This window comes from Lethenteron reissneri, chromosome 29, assembly GCF_015708825.2.
Source record: "Lethenteron reissneri isolate LAM-NWPU_2019-01 chromosome 29, ASM1570882v1, whole genome shotgun sequence".
In the NCBI taxonomy this organism is placed as follows: domain Eukaryota; kingdom Metazoa; phylum Chordata; class Hyperoartia; order Petromyzontiformes; family Petromyzontidae; genus Lethenteron; species Lethenteron reissneri.
In genome coordinates, this window is record NC_083807.1 from 14,930,285 (window position 1) to 14,952,283 (window position 21,999).

The following is a 21,999-nucleotide window of genomic DNA, read 5'->3' on the forward strand; positions in this document are numbered from 1 at the left end:
CTTGGAGGTTTTTTTTTGTTATCCACATAAAAGCATTCCAGAGCGGCGAGGTAGCGCCACTCCCACGGCCAAGGAAAGTGCGTCCTGCCCTGCTGTGGTGGGTACTGTCTCACCAAGGGAGGGAGGGAGAAATGGATGGTTGGATAGGTGGGTGGTTGTGAGGAGTGGGTGGGGGTGGAGATGGGCCGGGCCAGCCTCAGCAGGGCTGGGTCTGTGGTTTTCCAGTCACCACACATTTTTTTTACCTTGGTGACGCTTATGTCACCGTAAACCATTAGGTGGCAGGGAGATGGGGGAGTGGTGTAGGCTGCATTTTATTACCAAAAGCACGACCATTTTAGGAATCAATTTGCGCAATGTGCTCGTAATGGACGATGATCGGTGCATTTATTGAAACGTAAAAAACACCTCAAACCCAGCCACCTTCATTCCCGGTCACGGTTATCGTCAGTGGTGAACGATATACAAACGCCTCCTCGCAAAGGCATTTCTTCACTGATCCGAACAACCCCCTATAATTCAATACATCTAAGCTAAGCAGGCCTGACCCTGGCAAGTGCATGTGTAGAGGTGTAATTGTGTATGGGTACGGATGGCTAACAAACACAAGGGGCGTGGTTAGGGCCGTACACAGAGGAGGTGCTCACACCGACGTCCGCACTTGCATCCCCCACGGGCCCCTCCCGGGGGCCGAGTGCTATTAAAGGTGGTGAGCCGGAGGGCTCGAGGTCGAGTATTAGCTTAAACCAGCGAAGACTGAAGACCAGCTACAATAGGCCCCGGAGCTCCCTTGGCTCGCTGTCCTTGTCAGGGCCGACCAGGGCAAGCCGGTGGCGTGGCCCCGAGAGCCCAGACTGACGTTCTTATAAGAGCCGGTCTGGAGACTCAGGGTGCCGGGATCCCAGCTTGACCAGGGCTGGGATAGGTAGCCTCCCCTAGCTCCGTAGTGGAGGACTCGGGCGTAGGTTAGCGGGGTTAGATGTTGTGTCTCCCTGTTAGACGAGTGAAGGGGACGATACACCTTTAAGTACTGTGTGTACGCGTTACTGTGCACAAGTTGGTGTTAATAAATAAGTGTGCCTCCGACCCCGTCGTCAAAGCCTCCTGAATACTTACTACACATGGATGGGTGACCGCCATGCAGGGCCACGTGATGAGCAGCAGAGGGCAGTGCTGCAAAGTCCGTTCCTCTGATTAGCACGCTTGGCCACGTACCGTGCGAAAATAACCGCTACGGCTGGCACTATGCAGCCCGGCAACTCAGCCAGCAGTTGATTGGCAAAAGTCTGTACGTGTACATATACAATAAAATCAGTAGCATTTGTGAAAAGGTTATTCAGAAAAATTATTTGTAAAATGCTGAGCACTTGATGCTCATGATACAGCGATGACGTAAGGATTAAAATATTGCAGTGTTCTTTAATTTGGCAGCTAATTGTTTTCACGTGCTTAGAGATGGAGTGATGAATTCAGTTTGAAGCTGCGAGGTGGCTTGTCACATTGCACATGCCTGTCAACCCCTTATCAGTGCCTACCTTATTACAGACCAACTCAGACCTTATTGGTCACCCCGTGCGCTTAAAAATCTCAACGTTCATCCTGCAAAGCCCCACCACAAGGGAGAAACACAAACAGAACATTTGTTTTTGCCCGTATTGTAACAGCTGTATGCCATATCGGACCTTAAAAACTCCTTTCCCTGTACAAGAATACGGGTTAAACCGTATGGGTTGACAGCTGTGCAATGCAGGAGGGCAAGAGATGGAAATGGCTTGAGGTAGGCCTTCATCCAGCAGTGGATTTAACAAATCTGATGATCAATGATGGCAATTTGTATACACAACGAGCAGTGCGAAATCCAAAGCAATGATAGGTGAGGTTTTACGCAGAGGCTTTCGCGACCAACTTTATGAACCATAATTGATTGTTGGGTCAAATGTGTGCGAGGAGAATACCGATGTGTGCTGTGCACCCTCCTCCACCTGACACACGTGTTAAGTGGTGTGGATCTCTCTCTGGAAAGGGTAAAACCTATTCTTACTTTTCATATTTTGATACTTGCAAAAAAGGTCCCATGATATAGCTGCTGACCCAAGCAAATAGATGCTTTGATACGTGCATTGTCTTTGTACTGTTCGGCATTTGGCGTTCTCTGGTCTCGCACCGGTGAGACTAGGCCACAGATATAAGGGATGTCAGGGGAAGGACTCCCACCAAAAGGAAGGGTGAGTGGAATGGTGGCAGTGGAAGGGGGAAGAGCAGGTGAGGAGATATAAGAGAGAACGGGCAGGAAAAAGAGGGAGAATGGGGGGAACCGGTTCGAGAAGGCTGGGAAGCAATAAAAGAAGAAGCCCGGCTCTCCTTTACACAGAGAAGGCTGTCTCTGGTGTAGGTCAATCCGTTTCAAAGACAATGAATATATTATCACCTGTGTGTTGGAGAGCCAAGCCATAATATTTACAAACTGAGTATGACGTTTCGCCAGTAATTACAACTAGCTTCATCAGGCGACAGCCAGATCTGTGGAGAAGTCTTACTGTTTCATTCCTGATAGGCGTAGATGTGTTGCACAATGTGGTGGGGGGGGGGGGGTTACTGTCTTAACGACACATTTATATATTTATGCAATCTAACCCAAAAACCTCTAAAGGATGATATTGGTCGCGAGAGCCTACGTGTTAAACTGATCTTAACACCTGTTTTATTTTCAAAAAAGGGTAAAGCCTATTCTTATTTTTGATAACTGCATATATATTTGACTGTATTCTTAGGTTTTTTTCGGTAAAGTCACGTAGGTAAAAAATTTATAAAAGTGAAATAAAAATAAAATAAAAATCACGACGTTTCGGAGGCAACACAAGCTTCCGTCTTCAGGTGGAACCGTTACAGCGCGATAGCTGCATCAAGTACTTGAACGGAAGCTTGTGTTGCCTCCGAAACGTCGTGATTTTTATTTTATTTTACTTTTATTAATTTTTTACCTACGTGACTTTACCGAAAAAACATAAAAATATGAATCATTGCAGTCACGAAAGCTTCAAATCTAGAAATATTTGACTGTGTCTAACGGAGGAGGGAGGTATGACTGGGATTGGCATGTTACTCATGTCGCAATCTGACCCAAACATCAATAATGAATCGGGCATGGTGAGGTTTGCAAATGTTCATTAAAGTGGTGTTCTGCTAACATGAAATATGGATTTTATGATCACTCACCATAGAAGGACATGTAAGCCAACTTTATCATCGTAAGTGCTTAGTTCAAGCAGTCACACTAATGTATCATTTACAGATTAGGGCCATTGTGGGAATTTTAAAGCATTAACAAAGGAATGTCATGTTCAACTAACCTTGCATCTATAATAGCCATCCTTTAACCTAAATTTACGTGATTTGATTTAGAAAAATGTGGTGTACTGAAATACATAAATGTTGGGATGGAGAGGTGGCACACTGGTGAGCACGCTGCATTAATAACTCCAACGACTTGAGTTTAATTCCCAGTCACAGCTAACGTCAGTGGCGAGTGACGTATGAAGCAGCCCAACCTGACCCCCCCCCCCCCATCCATTGTTGTAGTGTCATATTCCAAATATATGTTCCCACCTATCACAGCAACCTGCCATGACCAGTGTGGTGAAGTATGGTAAATCAGCCTCCATGGCCAAGGGTCGGCAACCTGCGGCTCTGTAAGGACTGCTTCGTGACGTAATTTATTCAGTGACCATCGTCTCGGATTCACCCACAGTGCATTGCGGCTCTTGATAGTTTTAGGAGAGGGGGGGTTACCGAATTCGAAAAAAAAATCTCTTCTTGTTTTGCTTTTCGACCCCCTGTCCATGGCTAGCTTGGCATGAAAGAGCCTTCATCCAGGAGTGGATAAGCAAATGATTGAACGTTTCATTGTTTTTATTTGGGTGTGACAGAGAAGATTATATTACCCTAAACTTTAATCGCAGTGCCAATTTGTTCGAGCAAATGCATTGTGGAAATGCCAGTGCACTCTGGTGCCACCTATTGAAACGAGCCTTGCTAAAGCATAGGCTCACATGAAATATAATACTGGTAGGAACCTCCTGGTTACACCAGCCCACAGGGGATTATTGTGTCAGTCCGTCCATCGTGCAGGGAGGGGCTGGGTGGGGAGGGGCTGGGTGGGGAGGGTGGGGCTGGGGAGGTGTGTGGCTAGGTGGGGAGGGGCTGGTCACCCCATGGTGCCCTTATAAAACTCAACGTTTGACCTACTCACGCCGGCTTGTGCCAGTCCTCACAGTCGGCCATATTTGCAGAATACACCACGCCGCCGTTGACCCTGGCCATTGACCGAGCAACCCAACGTTCCTACCAGCTCCCTCCGCAGGAATGTGTTACAAGGTGTTTCAAAAAAATGTTAACACTTAGGAAAATTTACAACAATACCACAATGTGCCTCCGGGCTCTGGAGATCACAGGAGAAGATTCCAGGCATGTGTTGTTAGTGTATTATCCCTTCTTTTTGCATGAAAAACGATAGTCCCATGTAAGTGTTAACATGTTTTTAAATCACCCTGTACAGTAATGTGCACCAATGGTTGCACCCCCTTTGTGTATCCACTACTGGACAAAGGCCTCTTACTGGGTCAGTCACGAGATTTGACGATACTTCACCACTCTAGTCAATGACCATACTTTATGACGGGGTGGTGGCCTGACCCAATGCTAGCTTGCTTACAGCTTGTTGTAGAGGTTTGCAGTTTGAATCTGGTAGATCGCACTGGTTATTGTTGAGTGCTAACAGTGGGGGTTAAAGATCACCTGATGTCGTTTGAAACGAGAGATACATTGTGTACTGTACTATCATCATGGTCCCAACTTGACATTCATAATAAATCACCTTGCAAATTACTCCTTTGGAATTATATACAATACAATCCTGATGATCGATAAATTTAACACAAGAACTGTGTAACACATTCCAGGTACTTGGGATTATACATAGCAACTATCGTCCCCTACTGTCAGATTAATGTCCCAGGTCACTCTTAGAAATGAGACTATTCTGATTACTTAAGTTCTCACCAGGTTAAACAAAATAAACTGAGTCCATATGTATAATCCTCAAGATCTGTTGGCCAAAGTATTTATACGTTGTAATTGCACAACTTTATTATTACAGGTAGTATAACGAATTGTATGTTACAAAAAAATACATGGCACGCAACATATAAACCACGGACACCAGATTCCCATTTTATAGAGGAGTATCTTTATTAATAACTTTGAGCATAGACATGCCTTCTGAAAAGAGAAAAGCAACACCAAAATGCAGCTGTGTTTACATGCATATTATGCTTTTTTGTTTATATATTTGCATAATTTAGTATTTAAAAGGTCAAGTGCTTTTGTAGATATTTTTTGGTACATGCAAAGAATTAAGGCAAAGTTGTGTTAATACAGACATGACTTATAAATGACTCTTTGGCAAATATAACAGTGTAAAGGACGACATTATAGGGCTGGTTCCAAAGGTGTTGTTGCAACAGGTAACTTATTAGTCGATTGTACCGCCACTGCTGGTTTTATGGGTATACAACCGAGCTATAGGTCAAGAAAAATAGCATAAAAGTCCAACCAGAACGAACTCGCAAATCCAAAATCTAGAGGGAAACTATAAGTTGTATAATGTTATACTTTCTCATTATTTATGCAAATAGCTGTAGGCACCTGCAGTGCCTAATACAACCAAGATCGCTCAAACATAGCCTTAAAATAATTAATGATTAGACATTGGTAGACTATTTTAAATATTTACAACTAATAGGTAAACCTTTAAAATTGGGTTAGACATAGAACGTGTGTATTTATAATGGCTTTAAAAAGTCCACATTCTATGCAAGTTCTAGTTTATACGTGGCAGCCAGGTGGATCCCTTTCCTCTTAGGATAAGTAAATAATGAACGTTTAAAAATATTCTATAAAATTAACGAATGCTTTCTGACTTACATACCTATTGATGCTGCAACCAAAAAAAATCACGAAAAATTATTTAATGAAAAATACGAATACGTTCCTCTCTTGCTCTATTTTCATATACATCCAGAGCCATATCTAGACACGTTTGCGGCTGGCGCAGGGTGCCTTCTCAGGATCATTATGTTTATTTATACTGGAGGAATCCGATGAGCCATGAAGCTCTTTTTTCACAGATGTCCAGTCGCTGTCCATCTACCCCCCCACCCCCCGAAGATGCTGCAGCAACAATGAGCCGCTGCCACCGCTTGCTTCATATCCAACAATTGGGTTTTACACACGCGGGCAGCACCAGCTCCCGCCCTCACTACGGCACCGAAGACACGATCTTGCGATACAAACTGTTGACGTCCCGGTATATCTTCACCCTCCCGTGAGCGAACTGCAGGTCCGCCGGCTCTGCCCTGCTGCCAGATTTCGGGACGAGGGGCAGCAGCAGGAGATCGCCCACGGGGTCCGGGACGCAGCGGTGCTGCAGCTGCGTGTACGTGAGATTCTCGTCGGTGTTAGGGTCAAAGAAGCCCTTGTTGTCGTCGCTCAGGTCGGCCAGGGTGCACGTGATGCCCCTGTCGATGAGGCCCCTGGCGTACGCCACCTCGAGCGGCAGGCGGTGACTGAACGTGGGGTCGATGATTCCACCGGTGGCCACCTGCGCCTCCAGCAGGCGCAGGCCGTGCACCCTCACGATCATCCCACGCTGCATGGCCTGGAAGAGCGAGAGGTGCTCTCCGGTAATCGGGTCCTTGTAGCCCGTGACGGCCTGCTCGGCCGACAGCAGCTTGTCGTAGAACTCCGGGCCAATGACCCCGTGGCGCATCGCCTCGTCCACGCTCAGCTTGCGCCGCGTCTCGGGCTCGATGATGAAGCCCGTGGCGGCCTGAGCTTCGAGCAGCTGGAGGCCCGAACCGGGCCGGATGATCTGCCGCCGGATGGCGTTGTAGATGGACACCCTCTCCCTGACCGATTCGATGTAGAGGCCACCGATGACCTTGTTGCCCTGCAGGTACGGCGCCAGCCGCCTCGAGGCCTCCTGGACTGTCACGGCCCCGCTCTTGATTTGCGTCGCCGTTTTATGATCGATCACCTTCGACGAGATCAGCTCATTGAGCGTCACCGGCGCACGCAGGCCTTGCAGAGTGACCTGAAAAGAGGAGAGAGATACCCGTGCAGGTATTCAATGCTGCACATACGAAGAACACCCATTGGAGAACGTGTTTAAGTGGCACGGGACACGGTAGGGCGCTGTAGCCAGCACCGTGCCTGGCCACCTTTGTCTCCCTCATTTAAGTCTGAGTTGACCTTGGGGAGACCCAGGACTGCTCAGATATAATTGCGACTGTTTCCATGGCCAGGAACTCAACACTCTGCCACTATTCTCTGCACACATTCACACACGGAAATACATCAAAAACATAACTGCAGTATGTGCACAACTATTTGATATTAAGATCTTGCACACTTCTAAAGCATTACCAAGTAAGCACGGTTGGCTCTGCACGGAGCGATAGAAGTTCTCATACATACGGACATATTAGTGTATTATTACAAATGTGCTCATAGACATTGCCCTAAAACACAGCAGAACAATACGTGAGTAGTAAATTAATAAATACGCTACCTCCTGTGGTTTTGTTTCGAGAGATGTCCTCTCAAGCGTGCCTGTGTACGTTGTCGAAAATGCAGGAGCATTGCAATCCCACGCGCTGCATTCATTGTCCCGGTGCCTGGCAGAGTGATCTTCAAGTGACGCAGCCTGCACTTGGGTGATCGCATAACTGGTGCTGACATCCATCGTGCTGTTGAGTCCCACTCCAGGAGTAAATGTTGATGAATGACCGGATGCAGCTGAATTTAGAAAACAAGGGTCATACTCATCTCTGTATATTCGCTCATTTGCCGGTGGTATATGCAGGCGAGCGGAACTGGTTTCACTGACGGTCTGCAACAGTAGCTCCAGCTCGCTCTTCATGCACTTAATCTTATCGTCGAGTGAGCTGTCCCCTTGAAACATGCTGGTTTTTTTCCTGCTTTGATGAACCAAAGTATTTTTCGTGGGCCTTTCCGTAAAAGAACTTCCGTCTTGCACAGTGGCCTCTGCTTCCTTCCTGATTTTCTCCGCCCTGTAGTTTTTATCATATTCACCAACGGAGGCGTGATTCATTCTTGCAGAAGGCAGCTGAGGAAAGTATAACCCCTTGGATGCCATTTTGGAATTATTAAATAATATCACCTTACTAGGTTGGCTCTCTGTCGCGGGATGCAGCTGAGGTAGCCCCGCTGTGGTGAACACATGAGGAAGTCGGTAACTGTTGTACGATAGTGGGACAAGATTATCGCTGGCCAATGTCACTTCCGCGTCTCTCATTTCCTCGCTTGCTTCATTTGAGCTCTGAACCCAATCATGTTCAACTACCACTTGCCTTTTGTTGATATCCGGAGCAACAGATGACTCTTGCAGTATTTGCCGAGCAACCCCAGTCACACCAAACCCCCCATGGTACTCGTCACTGTATTTCAGCCCTGAAAAATCACCGTCGGTTGCCATGCTGTAATGTTCACCCTGACCTGACGTCACATACATTCTCGGGCGTTCAACGTATCGTAGACTTTGGCCAGGAACGTAGGCGGTTTCCTCCAAGAAAAGTTTATTTTCTGTTACTGATATCCATTGCTCAGGGATTGCTTCATCGTAGCCATGAGAGTCAGTGGAAGAATCTGCATCGGTAGATGTCTGTGCGTTGTTAATGTCCATTTTTATTTCAAATGCATTCAGCTCTCTGTTATTAAATGCATTTTCCTGGTTTTCGCCACCCTGCGACAGCAATTTGCTGAAGTAGTATCTCTCTGTCTCCACACTGTCAACTACAACCTCGACATCTCTTTCCTGGGAAGGATGCTCCTGAATATTTGTTTCAACAATGACGTTTGCGTCAATGTCATCCGATTCATTATGACTGCCAAAACCGTTTTCATTCGGGTCAACGTCTAACTTGGCTTCAGCAATTCTTTGAACGGAAATTTCTTCTCCCAACATATCAGACCCATTAACTGCACGAGCATAGGTAACATTGACCCCCTCAGCAACTTGACCAGGAATCACCATTTCATTTGGACCGCTTCTTGCGACAGACATTCGCGAGTCGGATGTTTTTGAACCCACGGTGGGTTTCCATATATATTCCTCCACGTATTGACTTGAGACGTTCTCCTCAAGAAATGGGATCGAGATGTCACCTTCTGGACTTGTGTTTGAGAAATTCCCTTCCACGGTTGGTGTTGAACCGCCCTTCACAAATTGGTTTGAGGTGTCTTCCGAGGATGAATCTGAGGTGTTGTCATCCATGCTTGAATCAAATTCGGTACTGTTTAGTGTCGATTTAACGATGTCACCCTCAGTAGTTGGTATTGCGCTGTTGTTTTCTACATCTTGGTTTGACAATGAGATAATTTCTTCCTCTGTTCGTCTCGATATTCTTTCTTCAAGCAATATGTTTGTGACATTCTCTTCCACAGTTACGCTTGGTTCACAGGTATTCTCTTCTGGCGTTAAGCTTGATTCTAACAGGATTTCACCCTGGTCTGGACGTGAAATTACTTCATCAACTGGTGTTTTTGTAATATTTCCATCCGTAATTGATGCTGAGATGCTATCGTCCAGAGGGGATTCATCGCTGCTATATTCTTCATTTGGATTCAATCCATAATCAAAAGAGGTTGTTGGTTCTTCGAAATAGTTTTCAACACTTTGGACATGTTTTAAAATACTCTCATTTCCAGTTGATGTTGGGTTGACTCCTTCAAATGTTGGTATTGAGGTGTTGTCTTCAATTGATATGTCAGTAACAGTTTCACTTACATCCAAGTTTGTTTGTACTTCCACTGCATTTGAAGCATCTTCTTCAATATCCGATTTTGATATATCCTCTATGCTGAACTCCACAGTCGAAATGCTGTCATTTAGCGCTGACATTGAGATGGGCTTTTCATCACTTGTTACCAGAATATCTTCCTCCAAGCTTGGCTTTGAGATGATATCTTCCGCAACCAATGTTAAGGAAATATCACCCCCTGAACCTGGCTTCTCAATATCCTTGTGCACAGTTACCTTTGAGATAAGACCATCCAAAGTTGACACTTCTGAATCATGTTCTTCTGAATTATTTTCAAGAGTGTTCTCCTCCACAGTCTGGCTTGAGCAAGATTGTTCTACCTTTGGTTCGTATACACGTTCCTCAAAGGCCGAAACATAGATATTCTCTTCCCGAGTTGTTTCTGTTAACTGCTCACCTTGGCTCGGTTGTGAGATGTCACCACAATGAACAGCATGGCTCCGTTGCTTAATAACTAAATCGGATGTTTCACTATTTGCATCAGCCTCTTCAAAATTGTCGTCAGCAATCTGATGATGATTCACCACTGGAGGAATGTCATCTTGCTTTTTTAAACTTCCAGTGTCCACATTGTTCTCATGGGGAATGAATTTGGTATTAAAAGCATGGCTAAGTGTAGAGCTTTCAGTGTCAGGATCATCTTTGGATGATAATTCTTGTTCATCTTCAAGGTCTTGAGTTGGTATTGCTCTTGCCCATTTGGTGACTCCATACCGAGTTTCCTGCGTAAAAATACAACAATTACATTATCAGTTTTCACCAATACAATATTCCAATCACAAGTAATGGACTACAATTGGCGCACGCTGGCAGGCTGCAGGAGATGCTGAATGGCTTGCGGAGGCTGTGGAGGCTGTGGAGGCAGGTGCATGCGGACACGGAAGCTGCGCTGCTCTGGTACACGCTGTGAGAGGTCACCACCGTGCACACGTGGACACTCACAGTGGTGCGTAAATACAAAGACCCCCGTATAGTCTTTAACAGACTTGGGGCAAGTGCTGTTAGGGTGCACCTATGAAGGCCAGCACGGCACACGAGGGGTGGGTGGCCAGCACCACGCCTGGCCGTCTTTGTCTCCCCAGTAGCAATGTTTACACATCGCACCAGGTACTATTTTTCTAGGCTGAGTCGACCTAGAGGAGGCCTAGGACCGGTTCAGATAATTGTCACTGGTGTTGGCCATGAGCGGGAATCCGACCCGGGTCGCCGAGTCCGTAGCACAGCGCGCTGACCGCTGCGTACACATGCAAACACACGCACGCACAAGACAGTTAACACCTTGTAATGATTACACTAAATTGCATCATCCCAAAGTTAGTTTGACTTTGACCCCCTTCTTTGCAAGAGCATTAATATTTACTTATTGAGCTTGAGGATGCAGCCCTGCAGTTTCTTGCTCGCACCGTTACTAGCGGAAGAGCCTCTGTTCGAGGGAGCTGCAGAGACGCCCTCTGGAGGGCACTTTGGCCGACTCTTCCATGCTCATCAGACGTCGAGGAAGAGGTTTAAGCACCCACATTTTAACCCACCACACGCTTTTGAAAAATAAGTGAATACCTCAATGGGAATTGTCTGGTAGGATGGGGATGGTTTAGTTTTATCTGTATGTGTTTGGGCGATTTGTTTATTTTTCTTGTACTTGGTATTGTATTGTTTGTTCATGTTCCTTACCTGCCCTGACTAGATATCTGTGAAAAAGAGCTTTATAGCTCACCAGATGCCTCCAGTATAAATAAATATTCTGATTCTGAATCAACTAACTGTGGTGTACCCATTTAGAAACTGATGGTTGGACAAGAGGCGAGGGGCCGTGATTTTTCTTTTTAACTTGGCGATTCTTTCAACTGCCATGCCATGAGATCGAATCGGTGACCTCTGGATTGAAATTCCAGGGTATTAACCACTACATCATGGGAGGATCCATTTATTTATAACGGGCTATTAAAATTTGTGTTGTAAAGTACAACCACTGCACTTCTGTGCAATGTGAATTTTAGATATCTCGAAAACAATTTCACCTCTTCTTGAACACATCAAATGGTTTGTACGCAGCACAACTAAAATAGCTTTGTGCAATTTACACTTCAGGCATGTTTCATATATGCCGTTACAGGCGTGTGCGCTTGCAGAATCGACTTTAATATAATCATCTGCACACAATGCCCAGCGTGGCGAGCAAGCAACAACAAAGGGGAAGAGAAAGGGAAAATGTCAATGGAAATAAATAACAAAGCATTCGTAGTACATTAAGGAAATGTTTGCAGACCCATAAAATGAAATGGCTGAGAAAGCCTTCAGTTTCTGCGAGCCACAGATTGTCCATGCATGCTTCACCACACATTTCAGTTTTTGCAGAATCACGAAAGGCCGAGGGAAGAATCTGCGCTGCTTGAAATGAATTGTCTGGCATTTACAGTGAAGAAATAATACAAAATGATCAGGCAACAACAACGATGCATGAACGGTCACTAAAGTTGACAATGTGTGTAAATATAGGAATGTGCTTTTATATAGAAATTCCTAACCCTTTTTCAACCATCGAACAAAGACGGTCACTGCATTGTGCACCTTCAGATGTGCTACTGCGGCCGTCTGGAATGCTCTACCTTCCGTTATTACGAAGCCACTGGAGCTATGCACTTTTAAATTTAGATTGAAGATAATTCTTTTTCACTGCTTTTTGTGTTTATATTCTTGTTCTTCCCCCGCACCTCTGATTAGCACGGTTAGATACGTACGGTGCGAAAGAAGTTCAACATACATACGACAACAAACCATTAACAGTCCCTAAAGTTGACTATGTGTGTAAATATAGATAAAAACCGCAAACATATATATGTAAAAACACAAAAAAACGGAAGAGAAAAAAAGATTTTAGCCTCAGATGAAAGGCAGCAAAAAGGAGCATTGTGTCAAGTGACCCCAGGGGCCCAAGGTGAGCAGCCCAATGAAACAAAGTAATGCAGCGGTGAGCTGTACGCTTCAGAAAGACATTGCGTGCACTCCAAGGACAAATCCCTGGCGTCAGCGTCACTAATGATGTTATTGTTAAACGAAGTATGCAATGAAATGGATAAGGCATTTTTAGATTTCAATAAAGTTTTTGTAATTAAATTTTGGGTTAATACATTACAAAAAAAATATGTTCTCTTCTAAAAAAAAAAGAAAAAAATGCAACTGAATGTTTGAACAGAATCATACAAAACAGGTCTTGCCCCATAAATGGAAAATCAATCCAAACTTAATTTTCCTTCCCAAGGAATTCCTCCCTTCCATAAATGAGCAATTCAACGACCAAGACAAAAAATAATAATTTAAAAAAACCTGCTGCTGGCTTTGGCTTGCAGAGCTGCCCCTCTGCATTTCCAGCATCTGCGCCCTGAGCGTCTGCAGTTCAGCTTCCACCTTCTCCTTCTTGAGCGTGACGTCCCTGACCTCCGCCCGGAGCTCCTCCTTTTCCCCGGCGAGCTGCAGCTGCTGGCCCCGCATCTCCCGCAGCAGGGCCCTGAACCCAGCCAGCTCCCGCTCGGCGCCCTCCCTCTGCGCCGCCGTCTCCTCCAGCACCGCGCGCTGCCGCTCCATCTCTCGCTCCGCACACTCCCGCAGGTGCAGGGCCCGCGTCTCCGCCTCGCCCCGCTGCTGAGCCGCCCTCTCCGCCTCGTGCCGCAGAGACTCCGCCTCGGCCTGGGCCCGGGCCCTCGCCGCCGCCTCTCCTTCCGCCAGAGCCTTCAGCCGATGCACCTCGTCCAGCTGCCGCTGGTACCGGGCCGTCTGTCGGTCCGCTTCCACCTTGGCCTCGTCCACCTGCGACATGATGATGTTCACATTCTCCAGGCGCACCTGCGCCGCCCTGACACATCGACCGGACAAATCGCCGGCGGCACTCTCTTCCCGATGCTGCCAACTCATTTGCTTGATTTCCATGGCCTCCTTTCTGAGCCTGGAGAGCCGATGGGCTTCTTTCTCCGCTTGCTGCTTGAGACCCAGCGCCTCCTCCGCTTTCTGCCTCAGCTTCTCCACCTCGCTCATCGCCGACTGGTACAACGCTGCCGCTTCCTTCTCCGCTCGGGCCAGAGCGAGCACTTTCTCCTCCGCCCCGCACTTTTCCTGCATGGCACGCTCCGCCAGCATCCTCTGGCGTACTGCCTCCTCCTCAGCGCGCCGCTTCAACCTCTCCGTCTCCGCGGCGACTCTTCTCAGCTGACTCATCTCCTCCTCCATGTTTGCTTTGTCCCCAAACAGCTTAGCCATCTCAGCTTTCAGCTTCTCGATGTGGGCCGTGATCTCTGCGTTCTTGTAGCTTTCCTCCTGGCTCTGCGCTGCACTCTTCGTTACGACCATGCTGCTGCTGTGGAGCTCCTGGGTCATTGTTATCACTTGCTGCTCCTCTGTGACCGTTTTTGCTTCGACGTGACACAGCTCATATCCTGGCTCGTCCGTCGGTGTGCCGCTGGTGTCTCCGCCGCGTTGGGACGCGGTTAGTTGGGTTACAGCTGGTCGAGCCTGCTCTTGGCTCACCTCAACAGAGATTATGACATCTTCCTGAAGTGCCCTGGCTAAAGACTTTTGGGGTGTGATGTCAACTACATCTTCCTTTGTTACATCATGGTTCTCATCATTTCCTGTAAAACTCTGCAAATACAAACAGGAAAATACAATGAGCAAAATTATTATTATTATTATTAGCAGCCAATGTAATGGCATGTTAGTTGTGATATAATATATAGCCATGAGGAATAGCAAATCAATTACATGTAAATATATATTAACATAAAATAAAGAAGACTAATATAATATGACATTACTGTACACCACAGTTAGTCGATCGACAGGTTGCGTGTAATGGGGTAAAGTGTGGGTACTCCCACCCATTCCAAGATGTCTGGTCAATGTGGAAGAGTAGGCCAAAGCACCCCCGAGATAGGCTCTCTACAGCTCTTCTCGTGAAAGCCCTCCTGTCAGCAGTGGCAGGAGCTCATCATTTCAGAGCTGCACCTTAACCTTTATACACAGCGTCAACATCCTACTATTATTTACTGTCAACACAATTGACTAGATTGTCATGATAAATATACAAATTCTTCTTTTAAATGTTCATTGACTTTGCAGATGCTCAACCGACAATCACAGCGCAACTCCTCCCTTCACGATTTTTTCCGCACCTCCGACGAGCATGGCTGGCTACACACGGTGCGAAAGAAAGTTCAACACACGTGCGTATACAACAACAACACACAGTGACATTTAAAACGAACAGTCGGGGGGTTGCCGTAAAGATGGCTTGCCGCGGCTTGTGAGGCCCCATGGCGTGTTGGGTCGCCTTCTCCTCCATCGCGGGGCAGAGGGTGAGGAGAGACGCCGTCTCCCCGCAGCTCCACGCTCACCTCAGAGGGCTTCCTCGCCCTCGCCCGGGCTGGAGGGGGCGTATAGGCTGTCGCAGAACCGCGCAGAAAATAAATGCCCATGGCAATGACTAAGCGGGGAGGGGGGGAAATATCAAGGTGATCTTCATACGAGTGAGAAATCAATTTGAAAAAAATGTATATATATTTGTATTGTAGGAGCCTGGTACAGAGCACAAAACTTCAGCACGAGGTGGGAGGAGGGGTACAGAAAGTGCCATTCCCAACATTACGCATCTGGGTTTAAAGTAGGGGAGAAAGTGGGCTCCCCCCTGAGTGAGAAATCACCTTGAATTTTCTTTGGGTGGCCACGTTATCGATTAACTCATTCATAATTAGGTTTTTGGGGGGGTGTTTTAGGAGGGAGGAGGAGGGTGGGGGGTTCCGATCTTGTGGGTATATCATGTGAATGAGGGCTATGCACCATCCATCAGCAGACACAGCCAACCAAATCAAGTTTGACACCCTGATGTTTTTTTAGCAAAGCGGTTCCGTTGAAAAGCAAGTATAACTCAACAATTATGCACTGTACGAATTTTATATTGACATTTGAACCAGCATCATCATCAGGTTTAGCAAAAGTTCATGTCTCGAGTGAACCACGCTTCAGTGCCTGGGCGATTAGTTAGGTGCCGTGATGTCAGCCATGCAGGTGAACCTGGATTAAACATTTAACTTAATTACAGATTGATTGGTTACAATTTGCATGGTTAAATTGCTTAACAATACCCCAACTTGCTGACCCGCAACCCAAACTGGACATCTGTGAACAAAGAGCTCCATAGCTCATCGGATTCCCCCTGCAGTCTAAATAAAGATTCTGATCAAGATTCTGATTATGAGCAAAGTGCACCTACTGGTGGCGAAAATAGGCCGAAAACTCTAATTGACATTATACTCACACCCCAAAAATATAATAGCGAATCATAATATCGGTCGTGAATGCCTACGTGTTAACAGAAACAAAGCGATTTGCTGTACCTTGCCCGATGGCCTTGAGGAGGTTCTTGTAGTGCTGCTGCGTGGCCCACACGTTGGCCTCCATGTGAGCGTAGTTCTCGTCGCCCAGGATCTCGCAAGTGCTCTGGGTGCCCTGGAACTCCTCGTAGTGCTCCTGCAAGTTGCTCATCACGCTCATGTGCTCCTCCTCCTTCATCCTCTTGAACTGGGAGACGGGGGTGGAGGGACCGTCCGTCAGCATTTGCCAACTCCTCGAAGTGGAGAGGGCACCGAGCAAACCTCGGAGAATCACTGCATGTCACCAAATGAACCATCCAAGGCCATCAATAGTGTCACGAGACAACCAGCCATGAAACGCACAGAGGATCTACAATGCAAACCTGCACTCACTGCTGCAGCTGTAAAACGTCTTCGCACCAGACATTCACCCAATGTGAGGCTTTGTCTAAGTGTTGACGCTTGGGAAAAGCCCAACAAGTCGGCAGATATAGCCACAAAATGTCTAAGCTGGAAACACTGCAGTTCACATGTAAATACTGGGGAGATGATGATACGCCTCCCACCCCAGCCATCCGGTAAATTGCCATAATTTGGGCTCACATTTCAAATCAAGAATCTCCTCTCTTTTCTCTCTCTCTCATTTTTTGTGCCATTGTGTTGGTATTATTTTCTTTTTAGTCACGTTTTGGCCACTGCATGAGCCTAAATGGAAAATGAGCATACCATTTTCAGGTAATTGACATCCATTTAAAATAGTTAATTACGTGCGGAAAATACAACAAAATATGTATTGAGTGCATGCAATAACTCTATATTTAATGACAATGTTTAGTTCCAATGGGGACCGGTATTCTGCTCTCTTCTGTAACTGAAGGCATTAAGAAGGCATTAAGTGACAGGGAAATAATGTGTTCTCATAAGATTTGAGCACAATGATAAAGCATCTGAGACACATCGTTTTAACAGCATAAGATATGTCACCACTCGATGTCCCCAGCACTTCCAACCCAATAAAACCTTCCGCCTACGCCACCAGGTTTGGTTGAACTTCAGAATCAGAATATGTGTTGATACTGGAGGAATCTGATGAGCTTTGAAGCTCTATGTCCAGCCGGGCCGGTCAGAATGCTACAACAATAGAAAAACACGAGAGGAGTGAAAAGTATAGGAAAGGTAAACAAATCACTAAAAAGATACAAATCAAACCAAAATTTTATTTCCATCAGGTAAAGCCCACTTGGTCTCCCTACAACCCAGTCCCTTCATAACAAACATAAAACAATCAATCTGATGGTAATATTGAGCAGCAACTTTCGGGAGATTCCCAGCACACATTGCTGTTATATTTTTTATTATAATTTTCAAATGATTATACATTTTACAAATGATAATCCACTTCACTGAGCTACCATTTGGGGCCAGGCTGCTTCTGAAAAAGAGCTATGAAGCTCAGTGGGCCTTACCTGGTCGAATAAAAAAAAAATTTGTTTATCCTTTCATAGCAGAACCACTCCAAAGTGTCTACACATCACACATCATCACACCACACTAAAATATTAATCAAGCAACACGTAATCACTTGTTTCTCATCTTCTCATAAGCATTATAATAAACATACCCATTGCACCATCATCACAGCACACTCGTATTTTGAATTATGCAGCATCGAACCATTTTTTCCACACATCCTCTTCTCATAAGCCTTGCTCATTTTTAAATAAAAAAAAGACAGCAAAGGAGAGCAGCTGCAAAGATCGAGCTAAGCTCCCAAGTGCGTGCCGCGGAATGGAAAAAAGATTGACAATCGCTGACCTAGACGGTATGCGACCAACGCGTGTACACGTGCATTCCTGCGGTTGCCTTTTCCGCGGTCGCCTGGCCGAGCGTAGGTGAACCGACGCGGAATGTTGGCGGGGAGCGGTGGTACAGCGGTTAGTGCTGCGTTACGAACCCGGCGGCCCGATTTCGGTTCCCGCTCATGGCCAACATCGGTGACGAATATCTGAATCGGTCTTAAGCCTCCCCTAGGACGACTCTGACTCAAATGAGTACCTGGTGCGGTGTGTAAAGATCATCACTCGCACGTGGTGCTGGCCATCCCACCGCCTCATGTACCATTCCGGGCTTCATAGGTGATCACTAACAACACTTGCCCCAACAATCTGTTTCGGCTATATGGGGGGATCTTGGTTTTTACGCACCACTGTGAGTGTCCACGTGTGCACGGTGGTGACCTCCTCTCGCAGCGTGTGCCAGAGCAGCGCAGCCTCCATGTCCGCATGCACCTGCCTCCACAGCCTCCGCACGTCATTCAGCATCTCCTGCAGCCTGCCAGCATAAGGCAAACGCAAGGACAGCCCGCACATGTATGTTTGTATGATGAACCTCTTTCGCACCATACGTAGCCAACCGTGCCAATCAGAGGTGCGGGGAAGGACAACAAACTATGTCAGGTCCACACTCCACACACCAATGATGCGGACATTTTCTTGAGGTTTGTAATGATTTCCCCGTGACCCCTGGCTACCCGTAAATATGTACTTATGTTGAACTTCTTTCGCACCGTACGTAGCCAACCGTGAGAGTCGGAGGTGCGAGGGAAGAACAACAAACTTCACACAAAAAGCAATTCTAAAGAAATTAATTTTCAATCTAGATGATTTAAAAGTGCACAGCTCCACTGGCTTCCTAATGTCAGAAGGAAGAGCATTCCAGACGGCCGCAGGAGCGCATCTGAAAGCGAGCAACGCGCAGCCTATAACAGCTTGCTGTGGATGGTGGCCACGCATCCAAGCACTACTGAGGTTCAACCATGAAACGGGGGGGTGTGTGTGGCAGAGGCGGGGGGGGTAGCGGTGAGCGCTACGCTGCACTATGAACCCAGCGACCCGGGTTCGATTCCCTCTCATGGCCAACACCAGTGACGATTATCTGCCATGTGTAAACATCGTCACGAGGGAGACAAAGGCGGCCGGGCGTGGTGCTGGCCACCCACCCCCTCGTGTGCTGTGCCGGCCTTCGTCGGTGCTCGCTAATAGCACTTGCCCCAACAGTCTGTTACAGGCTACACGGGGGGTCTTTGTCTTTGGGGGGGCTGGGGGCTATGTGGCAGTGGCTATGGACAACAACAACACAACCCGAGAGCACATCGACCGGGGCGGCCTCGACTACCTCTCTGAGGCAGCGATAGCCTCCCCGTTGGGAGGCAGGATGATGTAGCATACGGAGGGCACGGTGGCTTGCGTTCCGCCCGGCAGGAACACGCGCCAGCACACTCGCCGTGAGTTGTCCTGGAGGAAGTACGCCTGGTCCTTCTGGCACACGCACACCTGAGTGGGCAAGAACGAGCCTCGTTCATGAGGAGACTCTTTTTTTACGAGAAACATTTTTTTTAGGGGAAAAAAGAAAAGATTTCTGCCACTTTGGCCGACGTTGCAGTTTTGCCACAAGAGGTGAATAATTGCTACTGGCAAAGGAGGTTCTAATGGTGTAAATGCTTACCCTGAGCTCTCATACTCTGATGGTGCATTGTCTTTGAGTTGTGCGCCTTTTGGCGTCATCTGGCCCAACACCATGTGAGACTAGGCTCTAAGGAAAGCTGTCTCGGGTGTGGACCAATCAATATCAAGGACAGTGCATACATTATCAGAGTTGTGTTTTTGGTTTGCATTCCGACCGCAGGTATTGTGGTCATTGCAAACATGACTCCTTGTAAAAAAGGTGTCAGTTTTGTTGCCAGATAAAAAGGTAAAAAAATGCCAATAAATGTGATTGTCTGTGCAGGCATCAGATGCGAGTGTACGTCATTACAGCAGACTGTGCGCACTACAAGGTCTCTTCCTTTCACGTCAATGATGTGTCCCACTGACTTCTATACGGACTTAATGTCAAACAGTGTCATCCTGATTCTTAACTGAAATGCAGGAAAGAAATTTGCTAAAATTGGAACCACAAAAAACAACCTTGCTAAATTTGTATATCTGTTTACATAAAGCAGGTCTTACAAACACAGTACATTAAATAAGCATTGTACATTAAATAAGCATTGATCCATTAATGATCATAACCTGATATTATCATATACTCTACAGCTATGAATTGAATTATGTATTGTATGCTATTTTTTATGTATTTTACTTTTAAGATATTTAAATATTTCATCCGGATAATCCCTTGAGATGGAACATCTCATTTGCAAGGGTTGGCCATGGTCTCAATTCACATCTTACATTGCAAACACATCATGACTTAAATACCAATATTTTGAATCTGTAACTTATCCATAATAAAATATATAATTTTTACGGAATGTCATTGATTAATTAGTCCTAGGCTTACGGTTACACTTAAACGTTTACTTAGCAAATTGCATTCATAAACTCATGTTAAAAGCGAAGCTCAAAATCTGGTTTAAATAAAAAAGAAAAACCCTGAAGATTTGTATGTTTTCCCAAAGAAGTAAACCGCAATATTGCAAACTTTAAAGGTGTTAACCCAAAGGAACACTGGCGTGAAATCAATGCTACTGTAAAGCAACGTGTTAGTTTTAAAATTAGCATTGAGTGTGCAAGATTCCTCAACATAACCAAAGCTAATTAATGTAGGCGTGACGCTGAACGTGGTCACTTATTCTGACGGGTGTTGCGGTTGTATTTACCGTCAATAAGTTTTAATGATGATTTTTAGTTTGTTTCTCTCAAAAGGCAAACAGGCAAAGTTTGTCGAGGCCCACTTATCATGTAGAATTTTACTGCAGAAAGAGTTTGACAGTTTCTCCATGACACATCCCCTTATTTTTGGCAATATACTTCAAAAGAATAATTTTGAAAAATAAAACGTCACTTGATTACCTCAGCTTTACAATAATTATGTCTTTATAACACAAGTTCTCTATATGCAAGTGCTCTCGATGGAAACGTGTTTGTTTAACACCAATAATGCCTGTACGCTGCATGTAGATCTATAACTCTGAGACTACTGATGTGGTACCGTGTGCATAGCACTGGTAGCCAAAAAAAACAGTCGCTCACGATAATAAAATATTACATAGATCAGAAAGTGAAATAAGCCCATTGTAATAAAACACACACGACAAAAAAGTTGAGAAGCAGTACGTACAAAGATGCCTCATCTAGCCTTGAACAGACTGTTAGGGAAAGTTAGCGAGCACCTATAAAGGCCGACAGGGCACACAAAGGGGTGGGGTGGCCAGCACCATGCCCGGCCAACTTAGTCTCCCCGGTGCTGATGTTCACACACCGCTCAGAGGTACTCATTTAAGGCCGAGTCGACCAAAGGGAGGCCCACGACCGGTTCAGATATCTGCCACCAATGTTGGCTGTGAGCGAGTTCATAGCATGGTGCCCCAACCGGAGCGCGAGCACCGGACGGGCCCCGCGGTGGCTCACCCCGTCCTGCTTGTAATCGCAGATGGCCTTGATGGGCAGGGGGGCAGCGACGGCGTGGTCGGGGCGGCGTGGCTTGAGCTGTACGATCTGCGTGGACTTGCGGGAGAGGTTTCCCACGGCCACCTCCACCTCCTCCAGCCGCTCCAGGATTACCTACAAGGGCCCTCGGTTAAAAGTGCAGTATCGGCAAGGGGGTTTTGGAAAGGCACCGTTTATATTTTTGACGAAAAATGCAGAGAGCACAAACAACAAGGGGCATACATCCTTCCGAGTGAGTGATCAACGTACAGCCCACATGCATGAGCACAGCGATTACCCCGGGGGTGTGAT

The 21,999-nt window shown here is 46.3% G+C and overlaps 1 protein-coding gene across 3 annotated transcripts in view; it reads right to left on the minus strand.

The window, feature by feature from the left end:
• Positions 1-5,222: 5,222 nt before the first annotated feature.
• Positions 5,223-21,999, minus strand: part of LOC133349287 (plectin-like) — a 40,285-nt gene continuing 23,508 nt past the window's right edge. The window contains exons 9-16 of one of the 3 annotated variants that reach the window (XM_061562666.1): positions 21,670-21,822; positions 19,433-19,590; positions 18,463-18,589; positions 16,283-16,466; positions 15,185-15,330; positions 13,224-14,531; positions 7,628-10,621; positions 5,223-7,150 (exon numbers count right to left, since the gene is read on the minus strand). In XM_061562666.1, the coding sequence (XP_061418650.1) occupies positions 6,317-7,150; positions 7,628-10,621; positions 13,224-14,531; positions 15,185-15,330; positions 16,283-16,466; positions 18,463-18,589; positions 19,433-19,590; positions 21,670-21,822 (5,904 nt within the window). In that variant the 3' untranslated portion in view covers positions 5,223-6,316. Of the gene's footprint in view, positions 7,151-7,627; positions 10,622-13,223; positions 14,532-15,154; positions 15,331-16,282; positions 16,467-18,462; positions 18,590-19,432; positions 19,591-21,669; positions 21,823-21,999 lie in introns of all 3 variants that reach the window. The other 2 variants (XM_061562667.1, XM_061562665.1) reach the window with 2 other exon arrangements.